The sequence below is a fragment of the Scyliorhinus torazame genome, chromosome 15 (assembly GCF_047496885.1).
Source record: "Scyliorhinus torazame isolate Kashiwa2021f chromosome 15, sScyTor2.1, whole genome shotgun sequence".
In the NCBI taxonomy this organism is placed as follows: domain Eukaryota; kingdom Metazoa; phylum Chordata; class Chondrichthyes; order Carcharhiniformes; family Scyliorhinidae; genus Scyliorhinus; species Scyliorhinus torazame.
Window position 1 is genome coordinate 184,753,119 of NC_092721.1, and position 25,889 is coordinate 184,779,007.

The window sequence follows — 25,889 nt, forward strand, 5'->3', positions numbered from 1 at the left end:
CCGCTGGGTCGACAAACCGGAAGTCCGATCCTCCGCCATGCTTCAGCCCAAGCCTTCGCTGTCTTTCTGGTTCTGCCTTTTTGAGCACTTCTAGTCCTTCTCTCCATGCACCAATGTGGGAATTCAGTACACAATTGCCTCTGTCTTCAGTTTTACAGTTCAAGTCCGGTAGAAAATCGGGGGGAAAGGTCCAAATGTCCGACCCGAGTGGGAGCCACCAAATGTGCGACTTACTCCTTCATAGCCGCCACCGGAGTTCAAGAGTGTCATAACTTGACAAATAGACAGTTTGCTATGGCTGGTCAAAGAGTTAAAGGGAAGAGGTTTTGAAGCACTGTGTCCTTTGCCCTCTCTTGGCACTGGCTTTTTAAAAACTTTTAATAGGATAAAATAAACACAGGTGGGCCTCCTCACAATTCAAACTTGTCTGGGTACATGTAAAAAAAGAATACCTTTAAGGATACCCTCAACGCCTCCTTGAAAAAGTGCAACATTCCCACCAACACCTGGGAATTCTTGGCCCAAATCCACCCAAAGAGGAGCTGAACGCCTCGAGTTTCATCACAGAGCAAGCTGAAGCAAAACCTAAGAGGGTTGGTGCAGACTTGATGAGCCAAGTCTGCAGTCCTTCTGCACTGTAGCATCTCTATGGACAGTGATTGGGTGCGTGGGCCCCCAACCCACCCGCTCCTCCAATCACTGACTGTTCCACCTAGGACAGAGACTGCAGGTCAGGCATTGGATTCCTCAGTCACCCGAGAACTCATTTTTAGTGAGGACACAAATCATCCTCTACTCCAAGGGACAGCCTAGGAAAACAACAAAATGAACAAGCTGCTCCAATGACCTTCCCACATTCATAAACAATCCAGTGACTGAATAAAAATACACCGTTTATGATCACAAAAGCCAAGTAAAATTATTTTTAAATCCAAGAACTAGCAGCTCAGAGTGCCGCTGCCAACAAGAATAATTCCAAAATAAAATTAAGCTAACATGACAGCATTGCTATTAACTGAACTGAAAGAAACCTTCAAACAGATGGTAGCTACTCTCAACTTTCTCAAAAATTTGAAATAATTCCTTCCCCCAGCAAAGCAAGATAATGTCAGTGCAGAATAAATGGATGCCGATTTTCTGCACTAATGGGTGGAATTTTGACAGGCCCATCTGTCCTGTTTGTGGTAACAAAATCTACACTATGTGAAGAACGTCCTCATTTTCATCATGAAAAATTGCAAAATTTATTGTGACTGAAAGTCCGTTTGAGTTTCTATTTGGGGAAAGAATGTACAAATTCCACACAAACAACATAACTTGGGAGTTCCCAATTGCATTTGAAGAAATATGTACATTTCTGGGCTTTTTACCTTCTTCTCAGCCCCCTGTTCCCTCCGGTTTGCCACATCCCTCTTCCTTCCCTTCCCTCTCCCGACCACTCAGTCCCTCCCACACACCATCCCCTCTTGAGCCAAGGGCGCGAGCAAAAAGCAGAGAGAGGATCATTTCATCTTTTAAAACAAGAGTAGATGAACATAACCCACAGGAATTTCAAGGAAATGAGAAAGAGTAGGGCAGTGAGATTATTTCTGGTTCATTCTGATGTAGATCTGGTATAAACACAATCAGTCAAATTAAATTTTTCTGCTGCCCATGCCCTAACCCACATCTAGTCCCTGTTATCAATCACTTCTGTGCTCACTGATATCTGTCAACTTCTGTCCACCAACTCCTGTTTCAAAATTGGCATCCAATTGTTTAATCCGTTCTTAGACTCATCATTCTGCATCTTTACAACCTCCTTCAGCCCTACAACCCTCGAAGAACACCTCATTCCTCCAAATCTGGACCTGCGGGTAACCCCATTCATTTTGTCCCACCATTGGCATCCATGCCATCAGCTGTCTAGGCTTGACGCTCTGGAATTCTCTCCAACGGTCAATGGAAGAGTCCTGGGGAAAATTGATGTACACAGAGATCTGGGAGTTCAGGTCCATTGTACCCTGAAGGTGGCAACGCAGGTCGATATAGTGGTCAAGGCGGCATACAGCATGCTTGCCTTCATCGGACGGGGTATTGAGTACCAGAGTCGGCAGGTCAGGTTACAGTTGTATAGGACTTTGGTTAGGCCACATTTGGAATACTGCATGCAGTTCTGGTCGCCACATTACCAGAAGGATGTGGATGCTTTAGAGAGGGTGCAGAGGAGGTTCACCAGGATGTTGCCTGGTATGGAGGGTGCTAGCTATGAAGAAAGGTTGAGTAGATTAGGATTGTTTTCGTTGGAAGACGGAGGTTGGGGGGGGGGGGGGGGGGACCTGATTGAGGTCTACAAAATTATGAGAGGTATGGACAGGGTGGATAGCAACAAGCTTTTTCCAAGAGTGGGGGTATCAATTACAAGGGGTCATGATTTCAAGGTGAGAGGGGGAAAGTTTAAGGGAGATAAGCGTGGAAAGTTTTTTTACGCAGAGGGTGGTGGGTGTCTGGATAGCTTTGCCAGCGGAGGTGGTAGAGGCGGGCACGTTAGCATTTAAGATGCATCTAGACAGATATATGAACGGCGGGGAACAGAGGGAAGTAGATCCTTGGAAAATAGGTGACAGGTTTAGATAAAGGATCTGGATCGGCGCAGGCTGGGAGGGCTGAAGGGTCTGTTCCTGGGCTGTAATTTTCTTTGTTCTCTTTGTTCTCTGTAAACATTCCCATCACTCCTCCAAGATCCTAAAATCAACCTTTTTGATCAAGCTTTTAGTAAACATACAAAAATCTTATTTTTCTGCACGGAGTCAATTTTCATCTGATTAAGCCAGTGTTCTTCAAACTTGGGGGCGCGACCCGCGGAGTGGGTCACGGGCGGGTGTCGGGAGGGTCGCGGAGCCGTCCATCGCGGCGCTCCCGATTGCGCGAATCAGCCGCAGCAGCCGGCTTTTAATAACGCCGGCTGCAAGCGGCCTTCAAAATGGCCGCGAACATGTAAACAAAATGCGGCCGCAATGCGCATGCGTGCCTGATCATCGGCGCGCATGTGCATAGTCGATGATCGGGCACGCATGCGCAGTGCGGCCGCTTTTGTTTTTTTAGCGGTCGCAGCTTTTTGTTTTACGAGTTCGGGGGGGGTTTTATTCATTTAATTCTTTTTTCATTTATTTTATTCATTTTATTTTTATTATTTTTAACAAGTTTGGGGGGGGGGTTTATTTGATAAAATTTTACAGGAAAAAAATGCAGAACTTAGGACAGATGGAGACTCTATACTTTCCGACACCGGAAGGCTTCACCTTCATCCAACAGGTTCCATTGGAGGAGCGTGTACGAGGGCCAATGAGACCCAAAACCATTTCCTCCATTTCTGTCAGCAGCAAACAAGGCAAGCGAAAATGGTGGGTCACAAAGGTCGGCCGGGTTGGGTCCCGAAGGTTGGCCGGTTGGTAAAAATGGGTTCCCGGAAAAAAAGTTTGAAGAACACTGAATTAAGCACCTTGGGGTGTTTAACATTAAAGGCATTATATAAATGCAAAATGTGATTATCATTATTGAATACTGCGAGGTCCTTAGAAGGTAATCACAAAGATAAAGGTTTACGAGTTGCTTGTACAATGAGATGGCAGGGCAACCTCTGGTGAAATACAATTAATCACTGTGCTCCAAGCATGTCCTCATTAACTCATTACTTGCGCAAGTTAAAACTAAAATAATATGTATTAAATCTTGCCCGTTATTCAAATAAATAAGTTTTAACTAGCAGATGACTGTGAATAAGTTAATTATAGAACTTCAAGTTACAAAGAACCAGTTATGAGATGGAATAAGGTTTAAAAAAAAATGCTATTAAAAATTAATCAAACCTGTGTGTGGAACCATTGTAGCAGTAGTTCGGAAGGAAATCATAATTCAGCTCCCAGAATACATGGAGAGTTATTCTTCCATATGGTGCAGATACATTGTGATTGGCTTCCCTGAACATGGCATCAAAACTGTCCAGGGTTAAGTATTTACTGAGCAGCTTGTGATTCATACGGTTGACTTCTACTAAACCTTCAAGTTCCTAAAGAACCAAAATCACAACAGAAAAAGTTAACCCTCAATATTACAACATGCAACGCTTGAACAGTCAGCTTTCCCAATGGTTGATTGTTTGTACTGAGTTATAGAACTTACAGCACAGAAGACTATTCAGTACATGGCTTGCTGTTTGAAAATATGATCTAATTTAGTCCCACACCTCAGCTTGTCTTCTGTAAACTAAGTCCTCTTCAAGTACATGTCCAATTGCCTTTGGAAAGTCCCAATGGAATCTGCTTCTACCACCCTTTGGGGTAGTTTGCTTCCGATCTCAACAACTGTGGATAAAAAAGTTCCACTTCATTTCCCTTCTAGCTCTTTCGCCAATTATTTGAAGTCTAAGGTAAAGTCGCCAGCCCCAGAAGACCATGGGCTGCTTTCCCCTTTGAGGAGGGAGAGCTGACTAGTGGTGATTTAACCTGAGGATCACCACACCTCAGGCAAGGAGCAAGGTAGAGAAGGTGGGCTTTCATGATTAACCTCAGCTGGTACAGGGATTGACTGTTGGCCTCACTCTGCATCGTGAACCTGCTGTCCAGCCAACTGAGCTAAACCAGCCCTCATAAAGTATGTTTTGTACTATCTGCAAACTTCAACCATCTTATAAACTTACCCTGCTACCGTCAAAGATTTGTGAATATGCATTAATCTTGCAGCCCACCGCTCCCCAATTCTTCATCAAAATTGAACATTTTAGATTATACTGCTCTCTTCATTCTTCCTATCAAAATGCATCAGTTTACACTTCAGTGTTAAATTTCAAATGTCGCGTCTGTCAATTTCAACCATGCCAGTACCAATCCTCCTGAAGTATAATCAAACGTTACATTCATTACATTCATCCCCCACCATCTGGCCTGCGAAATCCTACCAACTGTCCTGGCTTGGTACAATTCACACCTCTTTAACCTGGGGTTACCCCATCTCTGGATCTGTAAAGATTTAATCACCTGCTAATGCTCGCATTCCAAGCATTGTTTGGCATCTTTGAATTTGTCTATATATGTGTTTCTGGAACAGACCTCTTCATTCACCTGAGGAAGGAGCAGCGCTCCGAAAGCTAGTGACATCGAAACAAACCTGTTGGACTTTAACCTGGTGTTGTAAGACTTCGTACTGTGCTCACCCCAGTCCAACGCCGGCATCTCCACATCATAATCAAACGAACAGTGGTGCCAATGCCAAACAATAGGGGACAGTTCCCTCCAGTATGAAAAACAATTGTTTACCACTATGCTCTGCTTTCTGTCCTATTATAAAGGATAATTTGAACCCGAGGATCGGGAAGAAGGACCTACAAAGTAGTAGAAATGGGGGGGGGGGGGGCTAGGCCTTCCCGAACCTTCAGTTCTACCACTGGGCGGCCACCGCAGAAAGGGTACGGGGATGGTCAAGGAACAGAGAACAAAATGGGTGAGAATGGAGGGACTTCTCTCCGAGCACTGGCACAACTGCACTCACGTCCGCTCCAACCAAATACTCAAAAACCCAGTGGTAGTTACCACACACCGAAAGTGGAGCCAAATGTGATATCACTTCGGTCAGACCGAGATGTCTACCACAGCCCCCATTTGCAAAAACAACAAGTTCACCCCCGCGACAATGGATGCCTCCTGCAAAAGGTGGCGACAGGGCATGGGGACATTGTTGGATCGAGACAAGTACATCAGCGGACAGAGTAGTGCCCCTGGGGGAGCTTACGGACAAGTTCCAGCTTCCGAAAAGGAACAAACTCAGATAGAAATAAGTCCAAAACTTTCTCCACAAGAAAATGACATTTCCCCCCCCCCCCACACGATACCAGGACTTACACTAATGGAAAGGCTACTGACTGCGGATGAACTAGGGGAGGGGAACAGTGCGGACAAATGCTGGAAGAGGTACACTCACCCCTGGACACTACAAGGAGGATGTGGGAGGAAGGACCATGCAAGGAGATAGGGGGAGGACTCTGGATCGAAGCACTGCTAGGGCAAAGTATACCTCCATATGCGCAGGGCTGAGCCTAGCACAGGTAAAGGTGGTGCACAGGGCATACCTAACCAGGACGAGACTGAGCGGGTTCTTCCTGGAGGTAAATGACAAGTGTGAACGGTGCCAGGGAGGCACGGGCAACACCACGCACATGTTCAGGGCCTGCCTCAGACTTGTTGGGAACTGGGCGTCCTTCTTCGAGGCCAGGTCAAGGGTTGTGGGGATGAGGGTGGAGTTGTGCCCGCTGGTTTTCGGGGTACCAGGGCTCTTCATGGAAAGCGGGGCAGATGCCCTGGCCTTTGCCACCCTGATCGCTTGCCGGAGACTCCTGCTCGGCTGGCGATTGGCAGCATCATCCAAGGCTGCAGACTGGCTGTCGAACTTGGCAGAATTTCTCAGGCTAGAGAAAATAAAGTATGTCATCAGAGGAAGCTTCCACAAAACGTGGAGGCTGTTCCCAAACTTGTCCCAAGACCTGTTTTTGTGTGTGTGTGTGTGTGTGTGTGTGTGTGTGTGTGTGTGTGTGGGGGGGACTCAGCTTTTGAGCCTTGTATAACAGGTTCCGCGGGTCAAAGTGATGTACCCTATGTATAATAATTAGAACTACAGTGGTTGTAAAATGTTAAAACCCGAATAAAAAATATTTTTTGAAAAAGGATACTTTGATAATCGGAAATAGATTGCTTGGGTAATACCCAAGTGAGATCAAACAGAAATCTACATAATAAGTAGATAGCTTTCAACAGCAAGTGGGTCCTTTTAAGGGATTAAGAAATGACAGATATGCTACAAAATAGGAATGTGCATAAATTCCAAACCCAGTCATTTTTGTTTGAGAATTTGAAATTACATTGACAAGGAAGGTACATATTCTAGGCCAAATAAAATACACATGGGGTAAGTTTGGTGGCTGGGACAGATGTGGGGGCATTTAATCAAATCGGAGGGTGGAAAGTGGCAAGGCCCGCGAGCGAGCTTCCCACGCCATCACTAATTGAGGCTCTTAAGTGGGCACCTACGGGCCCACCCAAGGGTCTTATTCCATTCACCCAGCTGCAGGTGAGGGACTCCCCATGCAGGAAGCCTGAAAAACAAATCTTATCGGGTTATGGGCCCTGATAAGATCCCAGTGATAGTACTGAAGACTTGAGCTGCAAAACTAGCTGTGCCCGTAGTTAAGCAGTTTGAACACAGCTACAAAACTGGTATCTACCCAGCAGTGAGGAAACATGCCCAGGTATGTCCTGTCCATAAAAGGCAGGACAGATAAATTTCATCTGCAAAGTGATGGAAGGTATCGTCAACGGTGCTATCAAGAAGCACGTGCATTGCAATAACCTGTTCACTGGTGTTCAGAGTAGGTCCTACTTCCAATTTGAGATAGCTAGGGTGGCTCATTTTCTGACCTCATTACAGCCTGGGTCCACATATGGACAAATGAGTTAAACTCAAACAGTGATGCAAGAATGACTGCCCTTGACATCAAGGCAGCATTCAACAGAGTGTGGCATCAAGAAGCTCCAACAAAACTGGAGTCAATGGGAATCAGGGGGAAAAATCCACTGGTTGGAATCTTATCTAGCACAAAGAAAGATGGTTGTGATATTGGAGGTTCAATCATCTCAGTTCCAGGACATCACCGTAGGAGTTCCTCAGGGTCGTGTCCATGCCTAACCATCTTCAGCTGCTTCATCAATTACCTTCCTTCCATCATAAAGTCAGAAATGGGAATGCTCATTGATGATTGCAAAATACTCAGTACCATTTGTGACTGAGGTAATCCATGTCCATATGCAGGAAGATCCGGATAATGCTCAGGCTTAGCTGATGAGTGGCAAGTTACATTCGCACCACACAAATGCCAGGCAATGATCATCCTCAGCAAAGAAGAGTCTAGCCATCTCTCCTTGTCATTCAATGGCTTTACCATCACTGGGTCTCAAATATCACTAACCTGGGATTATCACTGACCAGAAACTGAACTTGACCCAGTCATATGTATTTTCTTTTATTTCCTTTTCATGTATTTAATGGTTGAGCTGCTCGCAGAAAAATACTTTTCACTGTACCTCGGTACACGTGACAATAAACAAATCCAATCCAATATAAATACTGTGGCTAAACAGGTCAGAAGCTGGGAATTCTATGGCGAGTAATTCAACTCCTGTGCCCTCAAAGCCATCTAGAAGGCGCAAGTCAGAAGTGCAATGCAATACTCTCCACTTGCTTGGATCATTGTAGCTTCAATAACATTTAAGGAGCTCGACACCAGCCAAGGCAAGCAGCACGCTTGATTGGCACCCCATTCACCAACCTAAAGAGTTCACCATCGGTGCAGATTGGCAGCAGTGTGTACCTTAAATAAGTTGCACTGCAGCAACTCATCAAGAATCCTTTGACAGCACCTTCGAAACCTGCTATCTCTATCACCGAGAAGGACAAAAGCAGCAGATGCATAGAAACACCGCCATCTGCAGGTTTCCCTCCAGGTCACACACCATCCTGGGTTGGAAATATAATCACGGTTCCATCACTGTCACTGGGTCAAAATCCTGAAATTCGCTTCTTGGCAGCACTAGGTAAACTGCAGTGGTTCAAGAATGCAACTCACTATCACTGCACTTGGGGATGAACAACAAACTTTGACCTTGGTTGACCTCGGGGCTGGTTTAAGCACAAGGCTAAATCACTGGCTTTGAAAGCAGACCAAGGCAGGCCAGCAGCACTGTTCAATTCCCGTACCAGCCTCCCCGAACAGGCGCCGGAATGTGGCAACTAGGGGCTTTTCACAGTAACTTCATTTGAAGCCGACTTGTGACAATAAGCGATTTTCATTTCATTTTTTTTCATTCCTTGCCAGTGACACCCACGTACCATGAAAGATTTTTAAAAAGCTCCAGATGGGTGGGACTTCTGCTACAGAGTCCTTGGCCCTAGGGATGGCCCACCACTGCCCAATTAAGTGCCTGATTTGCACTTCCTGAAAAGAGGTGCCATTGGGTAAGACCTTCTTTGAAACTGTTCCTGGAACAGTTAAGGAAATAAATAGGGCTCTTATAATATTTTCATATTATACATATTTTAGCAACACCCGCAAGATTGCCAAATTTTTATGTGGATAGTTAAGTAAAAGGGGAATAGCCTGACACATGACAGAAAAATACTTCAAAATTGTTCAATGAACCATCATTCTGCAATTCGTTGGTCTACTCAGATCGCTGACTTTGGTCTTCTGCACTGTTCCGAGACTGTTCGAATGAAGTTCAACATGAACCTGATGAACAGCAACTCACCTTTTTACTCTGGCTATCACAATTTTGGACCAGAATCCCCATTTTCCCTCTGACAGCTAAAGTCCACAATGTTGGGGTGGAATAACAGTGCTTCGGAGGATGGGAACGATTCAGGTCGATGCTTGGGATAGAGACCCTCTATCAGTACAAGGCCAGCAGAGAGCTCTGCACCTCGTGTGTTGACCTGATACTCCCGTGCTATGAAGTTTTAAACTCGGAATATGAGCACTGAATTAGCGTTAAAAGAAAAACAATCCATTACATAATGGAAAGTCATTTCGTTTTTCAAGGCAACTTAGCATGAGAAAATGTTCTGACTGCAAACAATGCATTTTATGAAAGCAGAGCATAACATTAAAGGTCATGAAATTAGAATGAACAGAGGTTTTTAAAATTTTCCATAAATCTGCATACACTGCGATATTTTCTTTGTACAAATATAAACAGGTCAAAATGTCTTTTTCCCAGTTAATCACAAAGCTAGTAAGATGGCTTTAACTTCCTAACTATTTTTCTTAAATTGAAAGTATCCAATTCATTTTTCTTTTCCGAATTAAGGGGCAATTTTAGTATGACCAATCCACCTACCCTGTACATCTTTGTGCTGTGAGGATGAGACCCACGCAGACACGGGCAGAATGTGCAAATTCCACATGGACAGTGACCCGGGGCCGGGATTGAACTCGGGTCCTCGACGCCCTGAGGCAGCAATGCTAACCACTGTGCCACCATGCCGCCCTTTTAACTTTGTATATCAACACTGTTGCGTTTCCTCTTCTGCATCCTGATCTTGCCTAAACGCCAAGACTGACAATGTGTGAGCTTTGCCAAGGATGCCTAATTGCTATTTTGAAATTAATTTCACGGCTTGAAGAGAAATCTTTGAAAGTTTTCATCCCAGTGGTAAAGTTCCTAGTGCCCATTCAGGGCTGATCAACCCACCTCCTCCAACCCCAGAGGAACAGGAACAAGATAATGAGTGGAATTCTTCACTCTGTGCACAGAGTGCTGGTTGATGCAAGAAAAGTGATGTGCAGCTTTCCAGCTGCACAGCCGGGTTCGCTCTCCAGATAATCGGGCAATCTGCAGGAAAAATCTGGAGGTGTGGCATATGCTGTCATGGTGATGGGGTGAGGCCTGTTCGGACGGCATTTTGAAAGAGTGCTCCAATTTGCGATTTTAAACCCCCTGCCCCCCCATGAAGCTCTGCAGAGGGGCTGACCCGGCAGTGCCAGGGTAGGGGCAATGCCAGAGCACTGTCTGGGCATGCCCCTCTCCGCCTGGGGTCTATGGGTTCCCATCACCTGGTTTATGTTTTCCAAAAGCAGTTGTAAACCTTGCCGGATGGGAATTTCTATTGTGGGGGGAACATATGGTGGTGAAGTGCTTTAATTATATTATAATTTATTGAAATGAGGTTTCTGGCCTTTCTGGGAGGGAACCTCATTATGTCACCAGCAAGGACGAGAGAAATCAGAAAACGAGATGTCACTGGCGAGATTCTCATTTTCCAACTCTCTCACGATTTTGTACCCACGTCGCCGTTTGCACACATGGTAAACGTGGGCGCAAAATCCTGTGTATTCAACTATTTAAGGAAGGTTGTGCAAGGAGATAGGAAATGGGTACAAACATGTATCCAACTATTTAATTGCGCCATGCTGACCCTGTAATATGGGATACTACATTGTCCTAAAACATACTTCTTTTTACAAAGTCTTTGGAATGTAATTTAGTGTTAATACAATTTTCCAAAGCACATGGTGATAGTGGAAGAATTAAGTTTTTACCATCCTTTGCGCAAGAACTGACCAAAAAGACTTCCGGTGGCGGCCATGGAGGAGTAAGTCGCACATTCGACAGCTCCCGCCTGTAATGGACTTTCGGACCATTTTCCTCAGACTTTTCTCGGATTTTATGGGATAAATCGGTGAACTGTGCAACAGTAAGGAGGATTCCCACTCTGGTGTATGGAGAATTGGATCAGAAGTGGCCGTGTGAAATGACTCAGTTTTGGTAGTGAGAAGCAAGTGGAGCTGGTATTGCGGGACAGCATGGCGGAGGGCAAGGGCCGAGGAGAGATGGCACAGTGGTCGATGGAGCAGCTGGTGAAGTTTTTTGAGGATTGCTGCGCCAAGCTGAAAAAGGATACGCTGGACCCGATCAAGGCTTCGATTGATGAAGTAGTCTTGAATCAGGAGACCCAGGGGAAAGCGATACAGATCGAACAAAAGTTATCCGACCAGGAGGACTATATAACCGTGCTGGAGAACAAGGTGGAGGTGTTGAACGACCACCAGACGAGGATGTAGGAGAAGCTGGAGGACCTGGAGAATAGGTCCAGAAGGCAGAACCTCAGAATTGTTGGCCTCCCTCAAGGCAGTGAGGGATTGGGTGCGAGGGCATATGTGTCGGACATGCTGGAGAAGTTGATGGGGGCTGGGGAGTTCCCTCGGCCCCTGGAGGATAGAGCGCACAGAGCCCTCACGAGGAAGCCCAGGGCGAATGACCCGCCAAGAGCCATGGTGGTACGTTTTCATCGTTTTACGGATAAGGAACACGTCTTGCTGTGGCCAAGAAAGAACGGAACAGCAAGTGGGAGAACTACGAGTTGCGTATTTATCAGGACCTGGGAGCGGAGTTGGCCAAGAGACGGGCTGGGTTCAATCGGGCAAAGGCGACCCTCTTGAAGAAGGAGGTGAAGTTCAGGATGCTGTACCCAGCGCGCTGTGGTTACGCACGAGGAACGGGACTTTATTTGAGACGCCGGATGATGTATGGACAGTCATTAAAGAAAAGAAGCTGGAGACGATTTAAAGGACATTTAAGCTGTGGGGAAGTTTTGTAGCGGTGGTTCATAATACTGTAGTTTGAAAAAAAAAGATTTTATGTCGTTCTGGGTGAAATAATGGGCTGTGGTGATGGTTGGAGGGTGCTTTGTCTTGCAGGGATTTGATGCGGGGGGGGGGGGGGGGGGGGGGTCTTGAAGTTAGAGCTATTCTTCGGGAGTCTGGGTTTTGTTTTAAGTGATTGTCTCATCACTGGTTTATGTTAATTTCTTCTTTTTTGTTGCTGCTGTTTACTTACTGGGGAATGTGATGCTGTTAAAAGATTTATTCATGTGGGGGAGGGGAAGAGGTTCGAACAATAGGGAGGCACACTGTTTGGTGCCAGAGGCCGGGGGGGGGGGGGTTATTGGGGTCAGCATGGTTCAGCTGACTCTCGGAAGCGCAGTGCGGGGTGAGCAAGTGTTAAGCTGGTACTTGACCTGGGGGATGAGGTTTCTGGTGCTGTTGGGGGGGGGGGGCTGCTTTGCTGACAGGGGAGGAACTATTATCTGGGAATAAATGAGAGGTCGGGAACGCCTGCTCTCATGGGGGTACTCGGGCTCGGGGCTGGCCTAAAAAGGGTGATGGCTAGTCGGGGGGGGAGGGAGGCTGCTTTGCTGACAGGGAAGGAACTATTATCTGGGAATAAATGAGAGTTGGGAACGCCTGCTCTCATGGGGGTACTCGGGCTCGGGGCTGGCCTAAAAAGGGTGATGGCTAGTCGGCGGGGGGGGGGGCGTGGAAGCCCCCCCGTCCAGGCTGATTACTTGGAACATGAGAGGATTGAATGGGCCAGTCAAGAGGGGTGGCGTGCTCGCGCATCTAAGGGAGCTGAAGGCAGACGTGGCAATGCTACAAGAGACACATCTAAAGGTCATAGATCAGACGAGATTGAGGAAGGGATGGGTTAGCCAGGTGTTCCCCTCAGGGCTGGACTCAAAGACCAGGAGGGATAGCAATTTTGATTAGTAAGCGAGTGGCATTTGAGGCTGGGAGAATCGTGTCAGATAAGAGGGGTAGATACATAATGGTGAGTGGAAGGTTGGAGGGTGTACAAGTGGTGCTTGTGAACATATATGCTCCGAACTGGGACGACGTGGAATTTATGAGGTGTGTGCTAGGTAAGATCCCGGACTTAGAGTCACATAACCTGAACATGAGGGGGACCTTAACACGGTCATTGATCCGGAATTGGACCGGTCAAGATCCAGGTCAGGGAGGACGCCGGCTGTGGCAAAGGAATTGAAGGGCTTTATGGCACAGATGGGGGGTATAGACCCATGGAGGTTTACACGGCCGAGGGCGAAGGAGTTTTCTTTTTTTTCTCACGTCCATAAGGTTTACTCTCGTAGTGACTTTTTTGTTCTGAGCAGGGCGCTAATACCAAAGGTGGCAGGGACGGAATACTCGGCAATTGCAGTGTCGGATCATGCCCCGCATTGGGTGGATTTGCGGGTGAGTGAGGAGAGAGTCCGTTATGGAGACCGGGTGACTATGTCTATCCAGAACTACCTGAAAACAAATGACATGGGAGAGATATCTGCAGCGATGGTTTGGGAAGCTCTGAAGGCAATTATTAGAGGGGAACTAATTTTGATTCAGTCCCACAGGGAAAAGGGGGAACAGGTGGAGAGGGAGATATTAGTGGAGGAGATACTCCTGGTGGACAGGAGATACGCGGAAGCCCTGGAAGCAGGGCTCCTGAGGGAGCGGCGGAAGTTACAGGCGGAGTTTGAGTTGTTGATCACAGGGAAAGCAGTGGAACAGTTGAGGAAGGTAAATGGGGCGATTTATTTCTACGGGGAAAAGGCGAGTAGGATGTTGGCGCAACAGCTTAGGAAGAGAGGGGCAGCCAGGGGGATTGGTAGAGTGAGGAATAGGGATGGAAAACATGGTCTTGGACTTGGGGGGGGTGAACGAAGTTTTTAAAGAATTTTACAGTAAATTATGAGTCGGAACCCCCGGCTGGAGTGGAGGGGATGAGGCAATTTCTGGATCAGTTGAGGTTTCCGAGGGTGGAGGGCCTGGTGGAGGGGCTGGGAGCCCCAATTGAGATTGAGGAAATTATCAAGGGGCTGGAGGGCATGCAATCGGACAAAGCTCAGGGGCCGGACGGCTACCCGGTGGAATTTTATAAGAAGTTCTCAGAGATATTGAGCCCACTGCTGGTGAGGACATTTAACGAGGCTAGAGAGAAGGGAATCCTCCCCCACCTCCCGACAATGTCGCAGGCCTCGATTTCACTTATTCTTAAACGGGAGAAGGATCCTGAGCAGTGTGGGTCATATAGGCCGATCTCGCTTTTGAATGTGGATGCCAAGTTGTTGGCTAAGATATTGGCCACAAGGATATAAGACTGCGTTCCAGGGGTGATGGGGAAGACCAGATGGGATTCGTTAAGGGCAGGCAACTCAAGGCCAACGTTCGGAGGCTTTTAAATGTTATTATGATGCCCTCAGAAAGAGGAGAGGCGGAGGTGGTGGTAGCGATGGATGCGGAGAAGGCTTTTGATTGGGTGGAGTGGGAGTACCTGTGGGAGGCGCTGGGAAGATTTGGGTTTGGTGAGGGCTTTATTGACCGGGATCGCTCTACGCGGACAATTTGCTTTTGTAGATTTCGGACCCATTGGAGGGGATGGGGAGGTTATGCAGATCTTGGGGGAATTTGGCAGTTTTTCGGGGTATAAATTGAACATGGGGAAGAGCGAGATGTTTGTGATTCAGGCTAGAGGGCAGGAGGAGAGACTGGGAGAGCTGCCGCTTAGAATGGTAGGGAAGAGCTTTCGCTATCTGGGAATCCAGGTGGCTCAGAAATGGGAGGCACTGCATAAGCTTAATCTATCCCGGTTGGTAGAGCAAATGGAAGGGGACTTTAAGAGATGGTACATGCTCCCGTTGTCACTGGCGGGAAGGGTACAGGCTGTGAAAATGACGGTATTCCCCAGATTTCTGTTCGTCTTTCAGTGCCTCCCCATCTTCAGCCCTAAGGCCTTTTTCAAGAGGGTGAACAAGATCATTTCGGGCTTTGTGTGGGCGAATTAAACCCCGCGGATGAAGAAAATGTTGTTGGAGCATAGTCGGGGGGAGGGTGGGTTGGCGCTGCCGAACTTCTGCAACTCTACTGGGTGGCTAATATAGCTATGATTAGGAAGTGGGTAATGAGGGAGGGGTCGGCATGGGAGCGGTTGGAGGCGGCGTCATGTAAAGGCACCAGTCTGGGAGCATTGGTAACGGCACCTCTGCCGTTCTCGCCGGCCCGATACTCCACAAGTCCGGTGGTAGTGGCGGCACGGAGGATCCGGGGGCAATAGAGGAGGTATAAGAAGGTGGAGGGCAGGAATTAGAAGGATGGCGGATCTGTTTATAGATGGGAGCTTTCCCAGCTTGAAGGCTTTGGAGGATAAATTTAAAATGCCGCCAGGGAATGGAATATTTGCAAGTGCGAGACTTCCTGAGGAAACAGGTGTTGGCCTTTCCGCTGCTGCAGCCACGGGGGATTGAGGATAGAGTAGTTTCCAGTACCTGGGTGGGGGAGGGGAAGGTGTCAGATATCTACCAGGAGTTGTTGGAGGTGGAGGAAACCCCGATGGAGGAGCTTAAGGGCAAGTGGGAGGATGAGCTAGGAGGAGAGTTAGAGGCGGGTCTATGGGCAGATGCCCTAAGCAGGGTCAATTCCTCCTCTTCATGTGCCAGGCTTAGCCTAATACAATTTAAGGTGATCCACCGGGCACACATGACAGTGGCGAGGATGAGCAAGTTTTTCAGGGTAGAAGATAGATGTGCGAGGTGCACAGGAACCCCAGCAAACCATGTCCACATGTTCTGGGCACACCCGAAGCTCAGAGGGTTTTGGCAGGGGTTTGCGAAGGCAATGTCCACGGTGCTAGAAACACGGGTGATGCCGAGTCCAGAGGTAGCAATCTTTGGAGTATCAGAAGATCCGGAGTTCAGGGAGTGAAAGAGGCCGACGTCCTGGCCTTCGCCTCCCTGGAGACGGATCCTTTTAATGTGGAGGCACTCGAAGCCCCCGAGTGTAGAGACCTGGGTCAGTGACATGGCTGGGTTTCTCAGGCTTGAGAAAATAAAGTTTGCCTTAAGAGGGTCAATGTTGGGGTTCTCTCGGAGGTGGCAGCCATTCATCGACTTTCTTGGGGAAAATTAAAATGTTGGTAGAAGCAGCATTCTGAGGGGGGGGGGGGGGGGGGGGGGTGGATAGGTATTAGATGATGGAGGTGTGTGAAGATTGGGTCGGGTGGGGAAATGTTTATTTTACCATGTTAATGTTATTGTTATAAAAATTTTGCAACTACCTCAATAAAAATATATATTTTTTAAACTGACCAAAAATTGGTTGGTTATATACATGGGTCAATTTACGTTGGATATGAGATCTAAAAGTTATTGTTCATAGCATTAAATTATCAGGAAAGCTACTGAACATATATTAGGCAACAGAAGCAAGACTAGGAAAATAAATTTGTTAGATAAATGTATCCAGACAAAATGTTTCAGTACTTAAACATAGCTCCAATCAATTAAGTTGCAGCATACATACCACAATGGAGGTGAGGTCTTCACTCTCAAATCTTGTAATTGCCAACTCTAGCGATTTGTACATTGCTACTGAAATTCTTTGAGTGATCAACCGATTGAGGTCTATTGACCTACCTAGAAGCTGTAATATAAGAAATTTAAAATATTACATAGGATAAATGGCACAGAAACAGGCCATTCAGCCCAACTAGCCTTTGGATGGTATTCATGCTCCACCAGAGCCTCCTATTTTCTCTCATCAAATCTACCATCGTAATCCTCTATCCCCTTTTCCCACTGCTCGTCCAACTTCCCCTTAAATACATCTGTACTATTTGCTTCCACCACTCCCTGTGGCAGTGAGTTTGGGTAAAGAGATTTCTAATGAATTCCCGATTGGATTGGATTTCTTGGTGACAATCTTATATTGATGGTTTTTGGTTATGCTCTCTCATAATTTGAAAGGTCTGGACAAAGCCACCTGTCTGCCTTCTTTTCTCAACGAAAAAAAGAGACAAAGCCTATCAAATCTTTTCCTGATATGTAAACTCACACATTTCTGGTATCAATCCTACAAATATTTTCTGCACCTTCTCCAGTGCCTCTTCATCCTTTTTATAATATGAGAACCATTACTGCACAGAGTACTCCGGTTGGTCTAACCAAGGCTCAATACAGGTTTAGCATAACTTAACTACTTTTCAGTTCTATCCCGCCAGGCATAAAGCCTGGCTCTTCTTGCATGGCCTTGCTAACCCGTGGCACAATTTTTAGTGAGTTGTCTATTTGTACTCAGCGATCCCTTTTTGTTCTTCCACACACCTTCCAAGTAATAACTGACCTCTCCGTTCTTCCTACCGATATGCATTCTTCATATTTATCTGTGCTGAACTTCATTTGTCAGTTAATGACACATTCTGCAAGTTCATTAACGCTCTCCTGTAATTCTTTGCAGTCCTCTTTAGTATTGACTAGCCCCCTCACAATATGGCATTGGCATGATTAAGCAACCTTCCAAACACATCAGATGTAATTTTTGTAGCCAAAGTGAGGATGATTTAATCAGTTTGATACATTCCATTTTGCTTCCCTTTCTTTGCAGGTTCGGATTTTCTCTTTTCTGTACTTATTTTCATTTTCAGACAGCAGCACACCTTTTGTTTCTTTGTTTATGTTCTTGCCACATCACCTTGGCCCTGTAAGACTACCTTTTCTGTCACTCAATCGCTTCCATTTTCCACCCGATCACACACCTCATTTTTATCTCACACATCACTTCATCAGAACTGGGAAACGGTAGAGGTGTAGTAGAGTTTGAGCAAAAGTCCTTGTCCTGAGACTTTTGACTGTTTCTCTCCCTCTACAGATATTTCCAGCATTTCTGTTTTTTTAAATTTAAAAAATATATATATTTTGTTCCAAACATTATCAAATTCTTACATACAAAGGCTTAACTATATCATACAAATTTTGTCATTTTTATTTTCACAAAGTAACAGCAACAACCCTAAATCCCTATTCCCCCCCTCCCCCCCCCCCCCCCCCCACCCCCCACTCCCCACTCAGCCCCACTACTATCCCCCCTCCCTTATCTGCTTTTTTTTTTTTTAAAGTGTTCCGCCTTTATTAGAAATGCAATTTCCAGAGTCCAGTATTTTGCCTGTTACAACAGTATCTCCAAAGTACCAAAATTAACATTTAAAAAGTGAGTTAAAATGAACTCTATAATCGTTTTAATGACACTTAAATACAGTTTTCCAAGATAGGAGTTGTTTTTAAATTTTGAATTACTGGAGATTTATCAATCCTGTTTATTGCAACATTTTAAATTTTGCACCAACTTATGAAGTTCGCATTGAATAATTGGATTGGCAAGCTTTTGCTCAATATACTATCTTTGGAGGAGACCCAGCGTTATCGTAGCTATCGTTCACTTTTTCACTTTGATGCTGCATGCAGTCTGGGGCTTGCGTTTTTACTCTGGTGAACAATGATGGAAAAAAAAGGTATTCTTACCTGTACATGCTTTTGTTTCAATAGAGTCTCATATCTATTCGATGGAGGAGTTGGTATATTAGCCCCTTGGTTCTTGCACTCTGCTCGCAGCCGCTTGTCTAAGAGAAGGCTATAAAAATTGTACAGATGATATAGTAAAATATATCCAATGCAGTAACCTTTATTGGATATTTTAAAAGATCTGAATAATGGCCTTCAACAATACCTTCCTGCCAAAATCTTGTAGTAAGCAAATATTTGGTCAGCCAACTTGTATACAAATTGGTCAAAACAAAGGTTCACCTATAAAAAAAGCACAAATTTTCCACAATTACCATCTGCCACGACATTTATCCAATGAAATTCAACACAAGTATAATAAAGCTTACCAATGGTGAATTAGATGATTGGAAAACTGAAAAATAAAAAATACTTATAATTTTTGAAGGAATAAATTAACCAATAATTACCTCTGCTTCAATCTCATCATAAAGGAACTGTTTCTTGAATTTAGTAAGTGCATAATGGGCACTGTCATTGTAAAGGTCCAAGGAATATAATACATACCTGCAAAAATGAAATTGTTATGGTTAACCCAATACATATTTCCTGATAATATGATTAGCAATCTGGCTTAAGTGGCATATCATGATGCATCATGGGATCATCCAGGCTTGGCTAAGATGAAGGTATAAGTTTTAAAAGTGTTTGCAGCAACAAAAAAAAGTAGAATGGACGTAGTAGGAAATGTGGCCTTATGGCCAAACCAGGAGGTTTTGACGAGCCGATAGGGCAGTCCGTGATAAGCTAAGGAATGTGACCTTTGGGGCAGGATAGAATCAGTTGATAATCTACGAGTTATACTCGTAAAACTGATTGCCTGAACAGAAACATAGAACATACAGTGCAGAAGGAGGCCATTCGGCCCATCGAGTCTGCACCGACCCACTTAAAGCCCTCACTTCCACCCTATCCCGGTAACCCAATAACCCCTCCTAATCTTTTTGGCCACTAAGGGCAATCCACCTGACCTCAGGGTCAAGTTAAGGTATGTAGGTGACTTGGCACTGCAGTAAAACACCAGGATAGATAAGCAAAGTTCATGTTTTGGAATAAACTGTGGACATTGCTTGTGGAAAAAGTCAGATCGTTCCATGATTTTTTTGCAAATTCCTCCAATTATGAATGCACTGAATAGGTAATTCCATGATGATGTTGTAAGCTCATCTGTATCACCCATCACCCCAACTCCTGTTACCACCCTATTACTGTTTACTTACCTAAAGACGATTTTGGGATTCCCTTCCATGTCGGTTGCCAGTGTCTCTTGATACACCCTCTTTGCTTCTTCACCTCCCTCTAAACCATATATTTTCAGCATGGTTCTCAATTATATTTTCTGCCTGACATCTGTCATAAGCACATGTTTCCTTTTTCATCCTACTTTCTATTTCCTTTGTCATCCAGAGAGTTCTGGTTTGGTTCGTCCTACCTTTCCCTTTCAAGGGATAATGTCTTAACTGTTTTTTTTTTTTAAAGAGCGTGCCGTAATCACCAAGCCAGGCAATACCTTCCACCGTGGCTAAATGGAGCTCTCAGCCCTTCACTGAATTTTGTCAGGGGGCAGTCTTCAACGATGTGAATGATTGATTGTGGTGCACCACAGCTGCAGTCTGGGTTCCCTGCAAGGCCCCACTTGTGGCAATTCACTGCAGAAAGATCTTGGCCAGTGCGGAAATGGTTTAGGAGTGCCCAATGTCGGCATGACAGGTTGAAACCAGGTGGGCAGGCCGTGTCTAAACTATCTCTTCTTTGAAGGTAGCCCATTGTTTAGCTGCTGTCCTCCCTGCCAACCTTTGATTCCAACTTATTCAGCTCAGATCCGCTCTCAGAAACATAGAAACAAGGAGCAGGCCCTTCGAGCCTCAGCATCCAATTCTCCAGTCCTCTTACATCACCCGAGCCTAAGGAAGGCTAAAAACAATGGCCTGTTCCCGCGTTCACCCCATACCCTTTCATTCCTTTAACCCCATGAGCTATACCTAACTCCTTCTTGAAAACATAAGAACATAAGAACTAGGAGCAGGAGTAGGCCATCTGGCCCCTCGAGCCTGCTCCGCCATTCAATGAGATCATGGCTGATCTTTTGTGGACTCAGCTCCACTTTCCGGCCCGAACACCATAACCCTTAATCCCTTTATTCTTCAAAAAACTATCTTTCTTTATCTTAAAAACATTTAATGAAGGAGCCTCTACTGCTTCACTGGGCAAGGAATTCCATAGATTCACAACCCTTTGGGTGAAGGAGTTCCTCCTAAACTCAGTCCTAAATCTACTTCCCCTTATTTTGAGGCTATGCCCCCTAGTTCTGCTTTCATCCGCCAGTGGAAACAACCTGCCCGCATCTATCCTATCTATTCCCTTCATAATCTTATATGTTTCTATAAGATCCCTCCTCATCCTTCTAAATTCCAACGAGTACAGTCCCAGTCTACTCAACCTCTCCTCGTAATCCAACCCCTTCAGCTCTGGGATTAACCTAGTGAATCTCCTCTGCACACCCTCCAGTGCCAGTACGTCCTTTCTCAAGTAAGGAGACCAAAACTGAACACAATACTCCAGGTGTGGCCTCACTAACACCTTATACAATTGCAGCATACCCTCCCTAGTCTTAAACTCCATCCCTCTAGCAATGAAGGACAAAATTCCATTTGCCTTCTTAATCACCTGTAAACCAACAATCTCTCCTCATACGAAAGTCCTGCCACCCCAGGAATCAGTGTGGTAAACCTTCACTGCACTCCCTCTATAGTAAGAACATCCTTCCTCAGATAAGGAGACCAAAACCCAAAACTGCACACAATATTACAGCTGCTGCATAATTGCAGCAAGACGCTCCTGCTCCTGTACTCGGATCCTCTCGCTATGAAGGGTAACACAGCGTTATCATTCTTTATCACCTTGCTGCACCTGCATGCTTACTTTCAACAATATCATTCAAGGCTGAAGCTCACCTCTCATATCGTTAGCTGGCAGCGGTCGAGCAAATATTAAACATAAACCATATTCATTTACTGAATTTTACTGAAACAAAATCCTTTTAGCATGGTTTCCGGTGATAATGAAATTAATTAAATCTTACTCCATCATGGAGGCTTCTTTGGTCTCCAAAATATGGTCAGTCAAAATCCAGGGCATTGACATCTCAATCGGAAACTGAATTCTTCTTCCCATTGTCAATTCAAGGAAGAATTCTCTGAACCAAAGCTGGGACAGATCACAGCAATGCTGAAGAGTTTCTTAAGAAAGAAGTTCAAAGACAACAAATCACCAAATAGAGATAAACTTGTACAAATAGATAACTATACATTTATAATGATTAGAAATAGATAATACATTTGTATTGTACACTTTAAAGCAATTTTCATAAAAGATGTTTGCAAGATAGTGAAATTGATGAATAAAACTGATTTACCAAACAATGTTAACATTAAAAGAAAATGAGCCAGTATTGTTGGTTTAAAAAATTCTTAAAAGGAGGGAACAAGCTACAAATTTTATTTTATATAATGCATTTTGTAAGTCATAAGCCCATATTTCTATGAAGTATTATAGTACAAATTATAAACTTGGGTTAAAAAGGAAGCCATCGCAAAAAGTATCGCAAACTTTTACTAAGTTTCATGTTGTTACATGCAAAATATTTTTCATCATATGTTCTTTATATACTATGCTCATATCTATAATAAACACATTGTTCAATTCCAGAGTAAGTACACATAAAAACAAATATCTATTTACATTTCCCAGTCCTATATTTGTAGCTTTCTGAAGTTTGGGCTTGGTTGATGGGAGGGTAATTGCAGGCACACAGCTTTCTACGGCTGTTACTCCAGGTTAGTACTAATTTATACCAAAATGCAAGTCAAAGGGAAAGCGCTATCACTTTTCATGACTGGATTAACACCTGCACTGGACGCTGCAGACAACAATCTGACCAACAGCAGCATGTTTTCATCTGACAGAAACCAGGCACAAGTTGTGATCAAGTTTGCAACTCAACTGCAGCCTCCTTAGTGTCATGGGAATGTCCCTTTACGACATGGGAATGTCCCTTTAAGACATGGGAATGTCCCTTCAAGACATGGGAATGTCCCTTCAAGACATGGGAATGTCCCTTCAAGAAATGTGATTATCAAATAGCTTCAGTGATGTCATTGTGTGGGTGGAGCTGGGCTGTGGTTCTGTCTTTTACTTTCGTTTGAGCTGAGAGCTGTCTGTGGCTCTGTGTTTTACTTTCGTTTTAGACAGTTGGGAGCTATATTCAGACAAAGAAGGTTTATTTTGGTCTCTCTCTATATGTTAAACGGTGTCCTAATCATTTGATAATTCAAAAGTGATACCTGTTTTCTGTAAAGAATTCAAACCTACTGTTTTGTGAACAAGGGATTGTCTGATTTATGGATGTTGTTACTTGAGTGAATCAGAAAAAGGGAAGTTATTAAGGGTTAAATATAGAGTACTGTAGCTGTGCAGGGGATGCATGTTTGTAATTGATAAAAATGCTTATTGTGTATGTTTATAAAATGTTAACTGAAATTGTAGAATAAACTTTGTTTTTTGATTTAAAGTGCTTAAGGCCTCTGTCGAATAACACCTGAAGAGTAGGCCCTTATGTTCCTCATAACCAAAATCTATAAACAGTTGTGGATCAGGTGAACTCCACTTTGGTGTTCTCTAAACCCTGGCCCATAACATGAGCTTTTCCACCTTGTGTAAGAGAGTTCTTGAAAGGAGAATTTTAAACGTATGTCGCCTACAAGAAACAAAGTTTCTATATATCCTTGATCAATCATCCAAATTTTACTTGAAATTAGGGGAAAGGATGCAAAAATGCAGTCAGCTGATGTGGGGGAAGAATATATCACACCTTGTGTTTATCCAGCCATTGAAGATTGACTTTAATGCATTGGTGAAATTCTTCTTGCTATGTATTTGTCACATCAAAAAAGGTTGAGATGGCCCCTGCTATAAATTTATAAATCACTTTGTCCAAGTACACAAGATACAATTTTAGGCACAGTGAGCCCAAGTGAAGTGTCTGTAATATTCACCCCGTGAGATAGAGATTTAAAGATACAGTTTTTTTCCAGAGGACCGTGGTTATTTGAGAGTGCCGTATTTTCATCAACCATGAACTACAGAACTGTGTGCTTTGCTACCAATGAACAAGGGACTAAAATAATTAGAACAGTCCTCACATTCATAGCTTTGCTCAGCAAAAAACTAATTCGCTCTGACATGGAAAATGAAACTTGCCATTATGAATTTATTAAATATCAATGTCTTACACTCATTGTACAGCTTCCGTAGTTGTAATCTTTTAATGCTTGTAAAATGATTAATTTCTACCATAACTAAATAAAGATTTATGATACTCCTCATTTAGATAAATACGTGCCATGTGCTCTTTGGTCAGATCTACCGGTGGATAGATTTTAGTCAATCAACTTACCAATTGAATCCACCATTACACTTACCTCGCCTTTCTGCACATAAATAATTTGGTTTCAATGCAGTAGCTCCACTTGAAATTGTTCAGTTATTTGAAAGTGGTGAAAATTCAACAACAAAAAAATTATATTCAAGAAAATTAACCAAATCTTGGGTGGGGGGGCAGGAAGAATGATGCAAATGGACTTTTACCAACCACAAAATTGGTATCTCCGACAACAACAGGCAAAATATCTAGTCACTCAGGGCAGCAGTGGCACAGTGGTTAGCACTGCCGCCTCACGGCACTGAGGTCCCAGGTTCAATCCCGGCCTTGGGCCACTGTCCGTGTGGAGATTTCAGATCTTAAGCTGATTGAATCCATAAGCTCTAAGTGAATTAGGAGACATGGCAGATGAGGCAGGAAAGGAGTTGAGGTTGAAGATCAGTCATCACACCACTCAATGGCGAGGAGCCAGAAAGCCTACTCCAGCTCCTATTTCTGACACTGGCATAGTGAGAATCTAAAAATGGAATTTTGTAAATTAAAACTAAGCAACAAAATTGCATATTCATTTAGTGATCCTGCAATTAAAATATTTGCTTCAGCTTCTCTGCATTCCTTCACATTTCCCGTTAACAGGTATGAGAATAAATTCAGACATCTCTAATGGCATATGGTCAAAATACAAGCTACCCCACCCCACTGTCTCCTGTGGAAGCAATATCTTACCACTGAAATTGAGCAAGTGTGTGTAGAAGAATGAATGCCGGTGAAATTCTTCTATCGCCAAAATGGTGGGGCCCTCAAGACTACTTCTCAAGGTTTTCTTTGCGCCACTTTTGTCAGCAATGAGGGACTCTAGCATAGTTCTAACCATGTAGAGCTACACCAACAGGAAACCGTAAAACAAAACAAAGAAAAAGTAAAGGGCACATTAGTCATTATACATTTAATGGGAGAAAGCCCAACTGTTCCACCATTGGGGGACACTGTCCACCAGATCAGATTCATTTTTGCCACAGCAATATATTTTTAGATACAAGTAAAACAAATTGATGTTTTAAATTAATATCCTATTTCCACATTGCAGCCATAGAAAAGTACTACAGAATATTCAACCTTTGGACGATGGAACAACCTGACTTTCTTTCAGCAACAAAGTAAAATAGGCTTTCTTCTTACCACCAAAGTTTAAAATGGTTGGATAGATGTAGGACCGCCTCAGAAAAGTGTTCATCGCAATGAGTGTTTTGTCCAGTCCCAGAGATTTTAGTTGCTTCGCTAGCTCTCCAGATAGCAATGACTCTGCCATGGTGCGCACCATGTATAACTAAACCCAGTTGGCAAGAGCAGACATTAAGAGTTAGGAAGAAAAGCAGAGAGTGAGAGCTTGGTTAAGTAGCAGCAGAAAAGAATTTGGTTAATGTTAGGGCTACCATGTTCCACAGTGTTATTAGAGCAAGCAATGCAAGTTGCACTTAAAAGGACAGTACCCCTTAAAATACAGCACTGTTATGGTCGAAATAGGATAATTAATTGGACAGCACTATTGCGATTGGTCGATTTGGCATTTTTCCCATCAGGAGGCAGAAACTGGCAAGGAGCTATTAAGATAATTATAATGCATGCTAAAAAGGAAAAAATGGATAGAGACCATCTTCATATTTTCAAGATGTGAGCAGGAGAGGCAAGCAAAATTCCTTCA

The 25,889-nt window shown here is 44.3% G+C and overlaps 1 protein-coding gene across 2 annotated transcripts in view; it reads right to left on the minus strand.

Moving 5' to 3' along the window:
- cyfip1 (cytoplasmic FMR1 interacting protein 1) overlaps nucleotides 1–25,889 on the minus strand; it is a 275,966-nt gene that overhangs the window by 103,973 nt on the left and 146,104 nt on the right. The window contains exons 16-22 of one of the 2 annotated variants that reach the window (XM_072477252.1): nucleotides 24,914–25,067; nucleotides 21,830–21,986; nucleotides 19,158–19,254; nucleotides 18,914–18,990; nucleotides 18,709–18,817; nucleotides 16,715–16,834; nucleotides 3,849–4,048 (exon numbers count right to left, since the gene is read on the minus strand). In XM_072477252.1, the coding sequence (XP_072333353.1) occupies nucleotides 3,849–4,048; nucleotides 16,715–16,834; nucleotides 18,709–18,817; nucleotides 18,914–18,990; nucleotides 19,158–19,254; nucleotides 21,830–21,986; nucleotides 24,914–25,067 (914 nt within the window). Of the gene's footprint in view, nucleotides 1–3,848; nucleotides 4,049–16,714; nucleotides 16,835–18,708; nucleotides 18,818–18,913; nucleotides 18,991–19,157; nucleotides 19,255–21,829; nucleotides 21,987–24,913; nucleotides 25,068–25,366; nucleotides 25,515–25,889 lie in introns of both variants that reach the window. The other variant, XM_072477253.1, reaches the window with a different exon arrangement.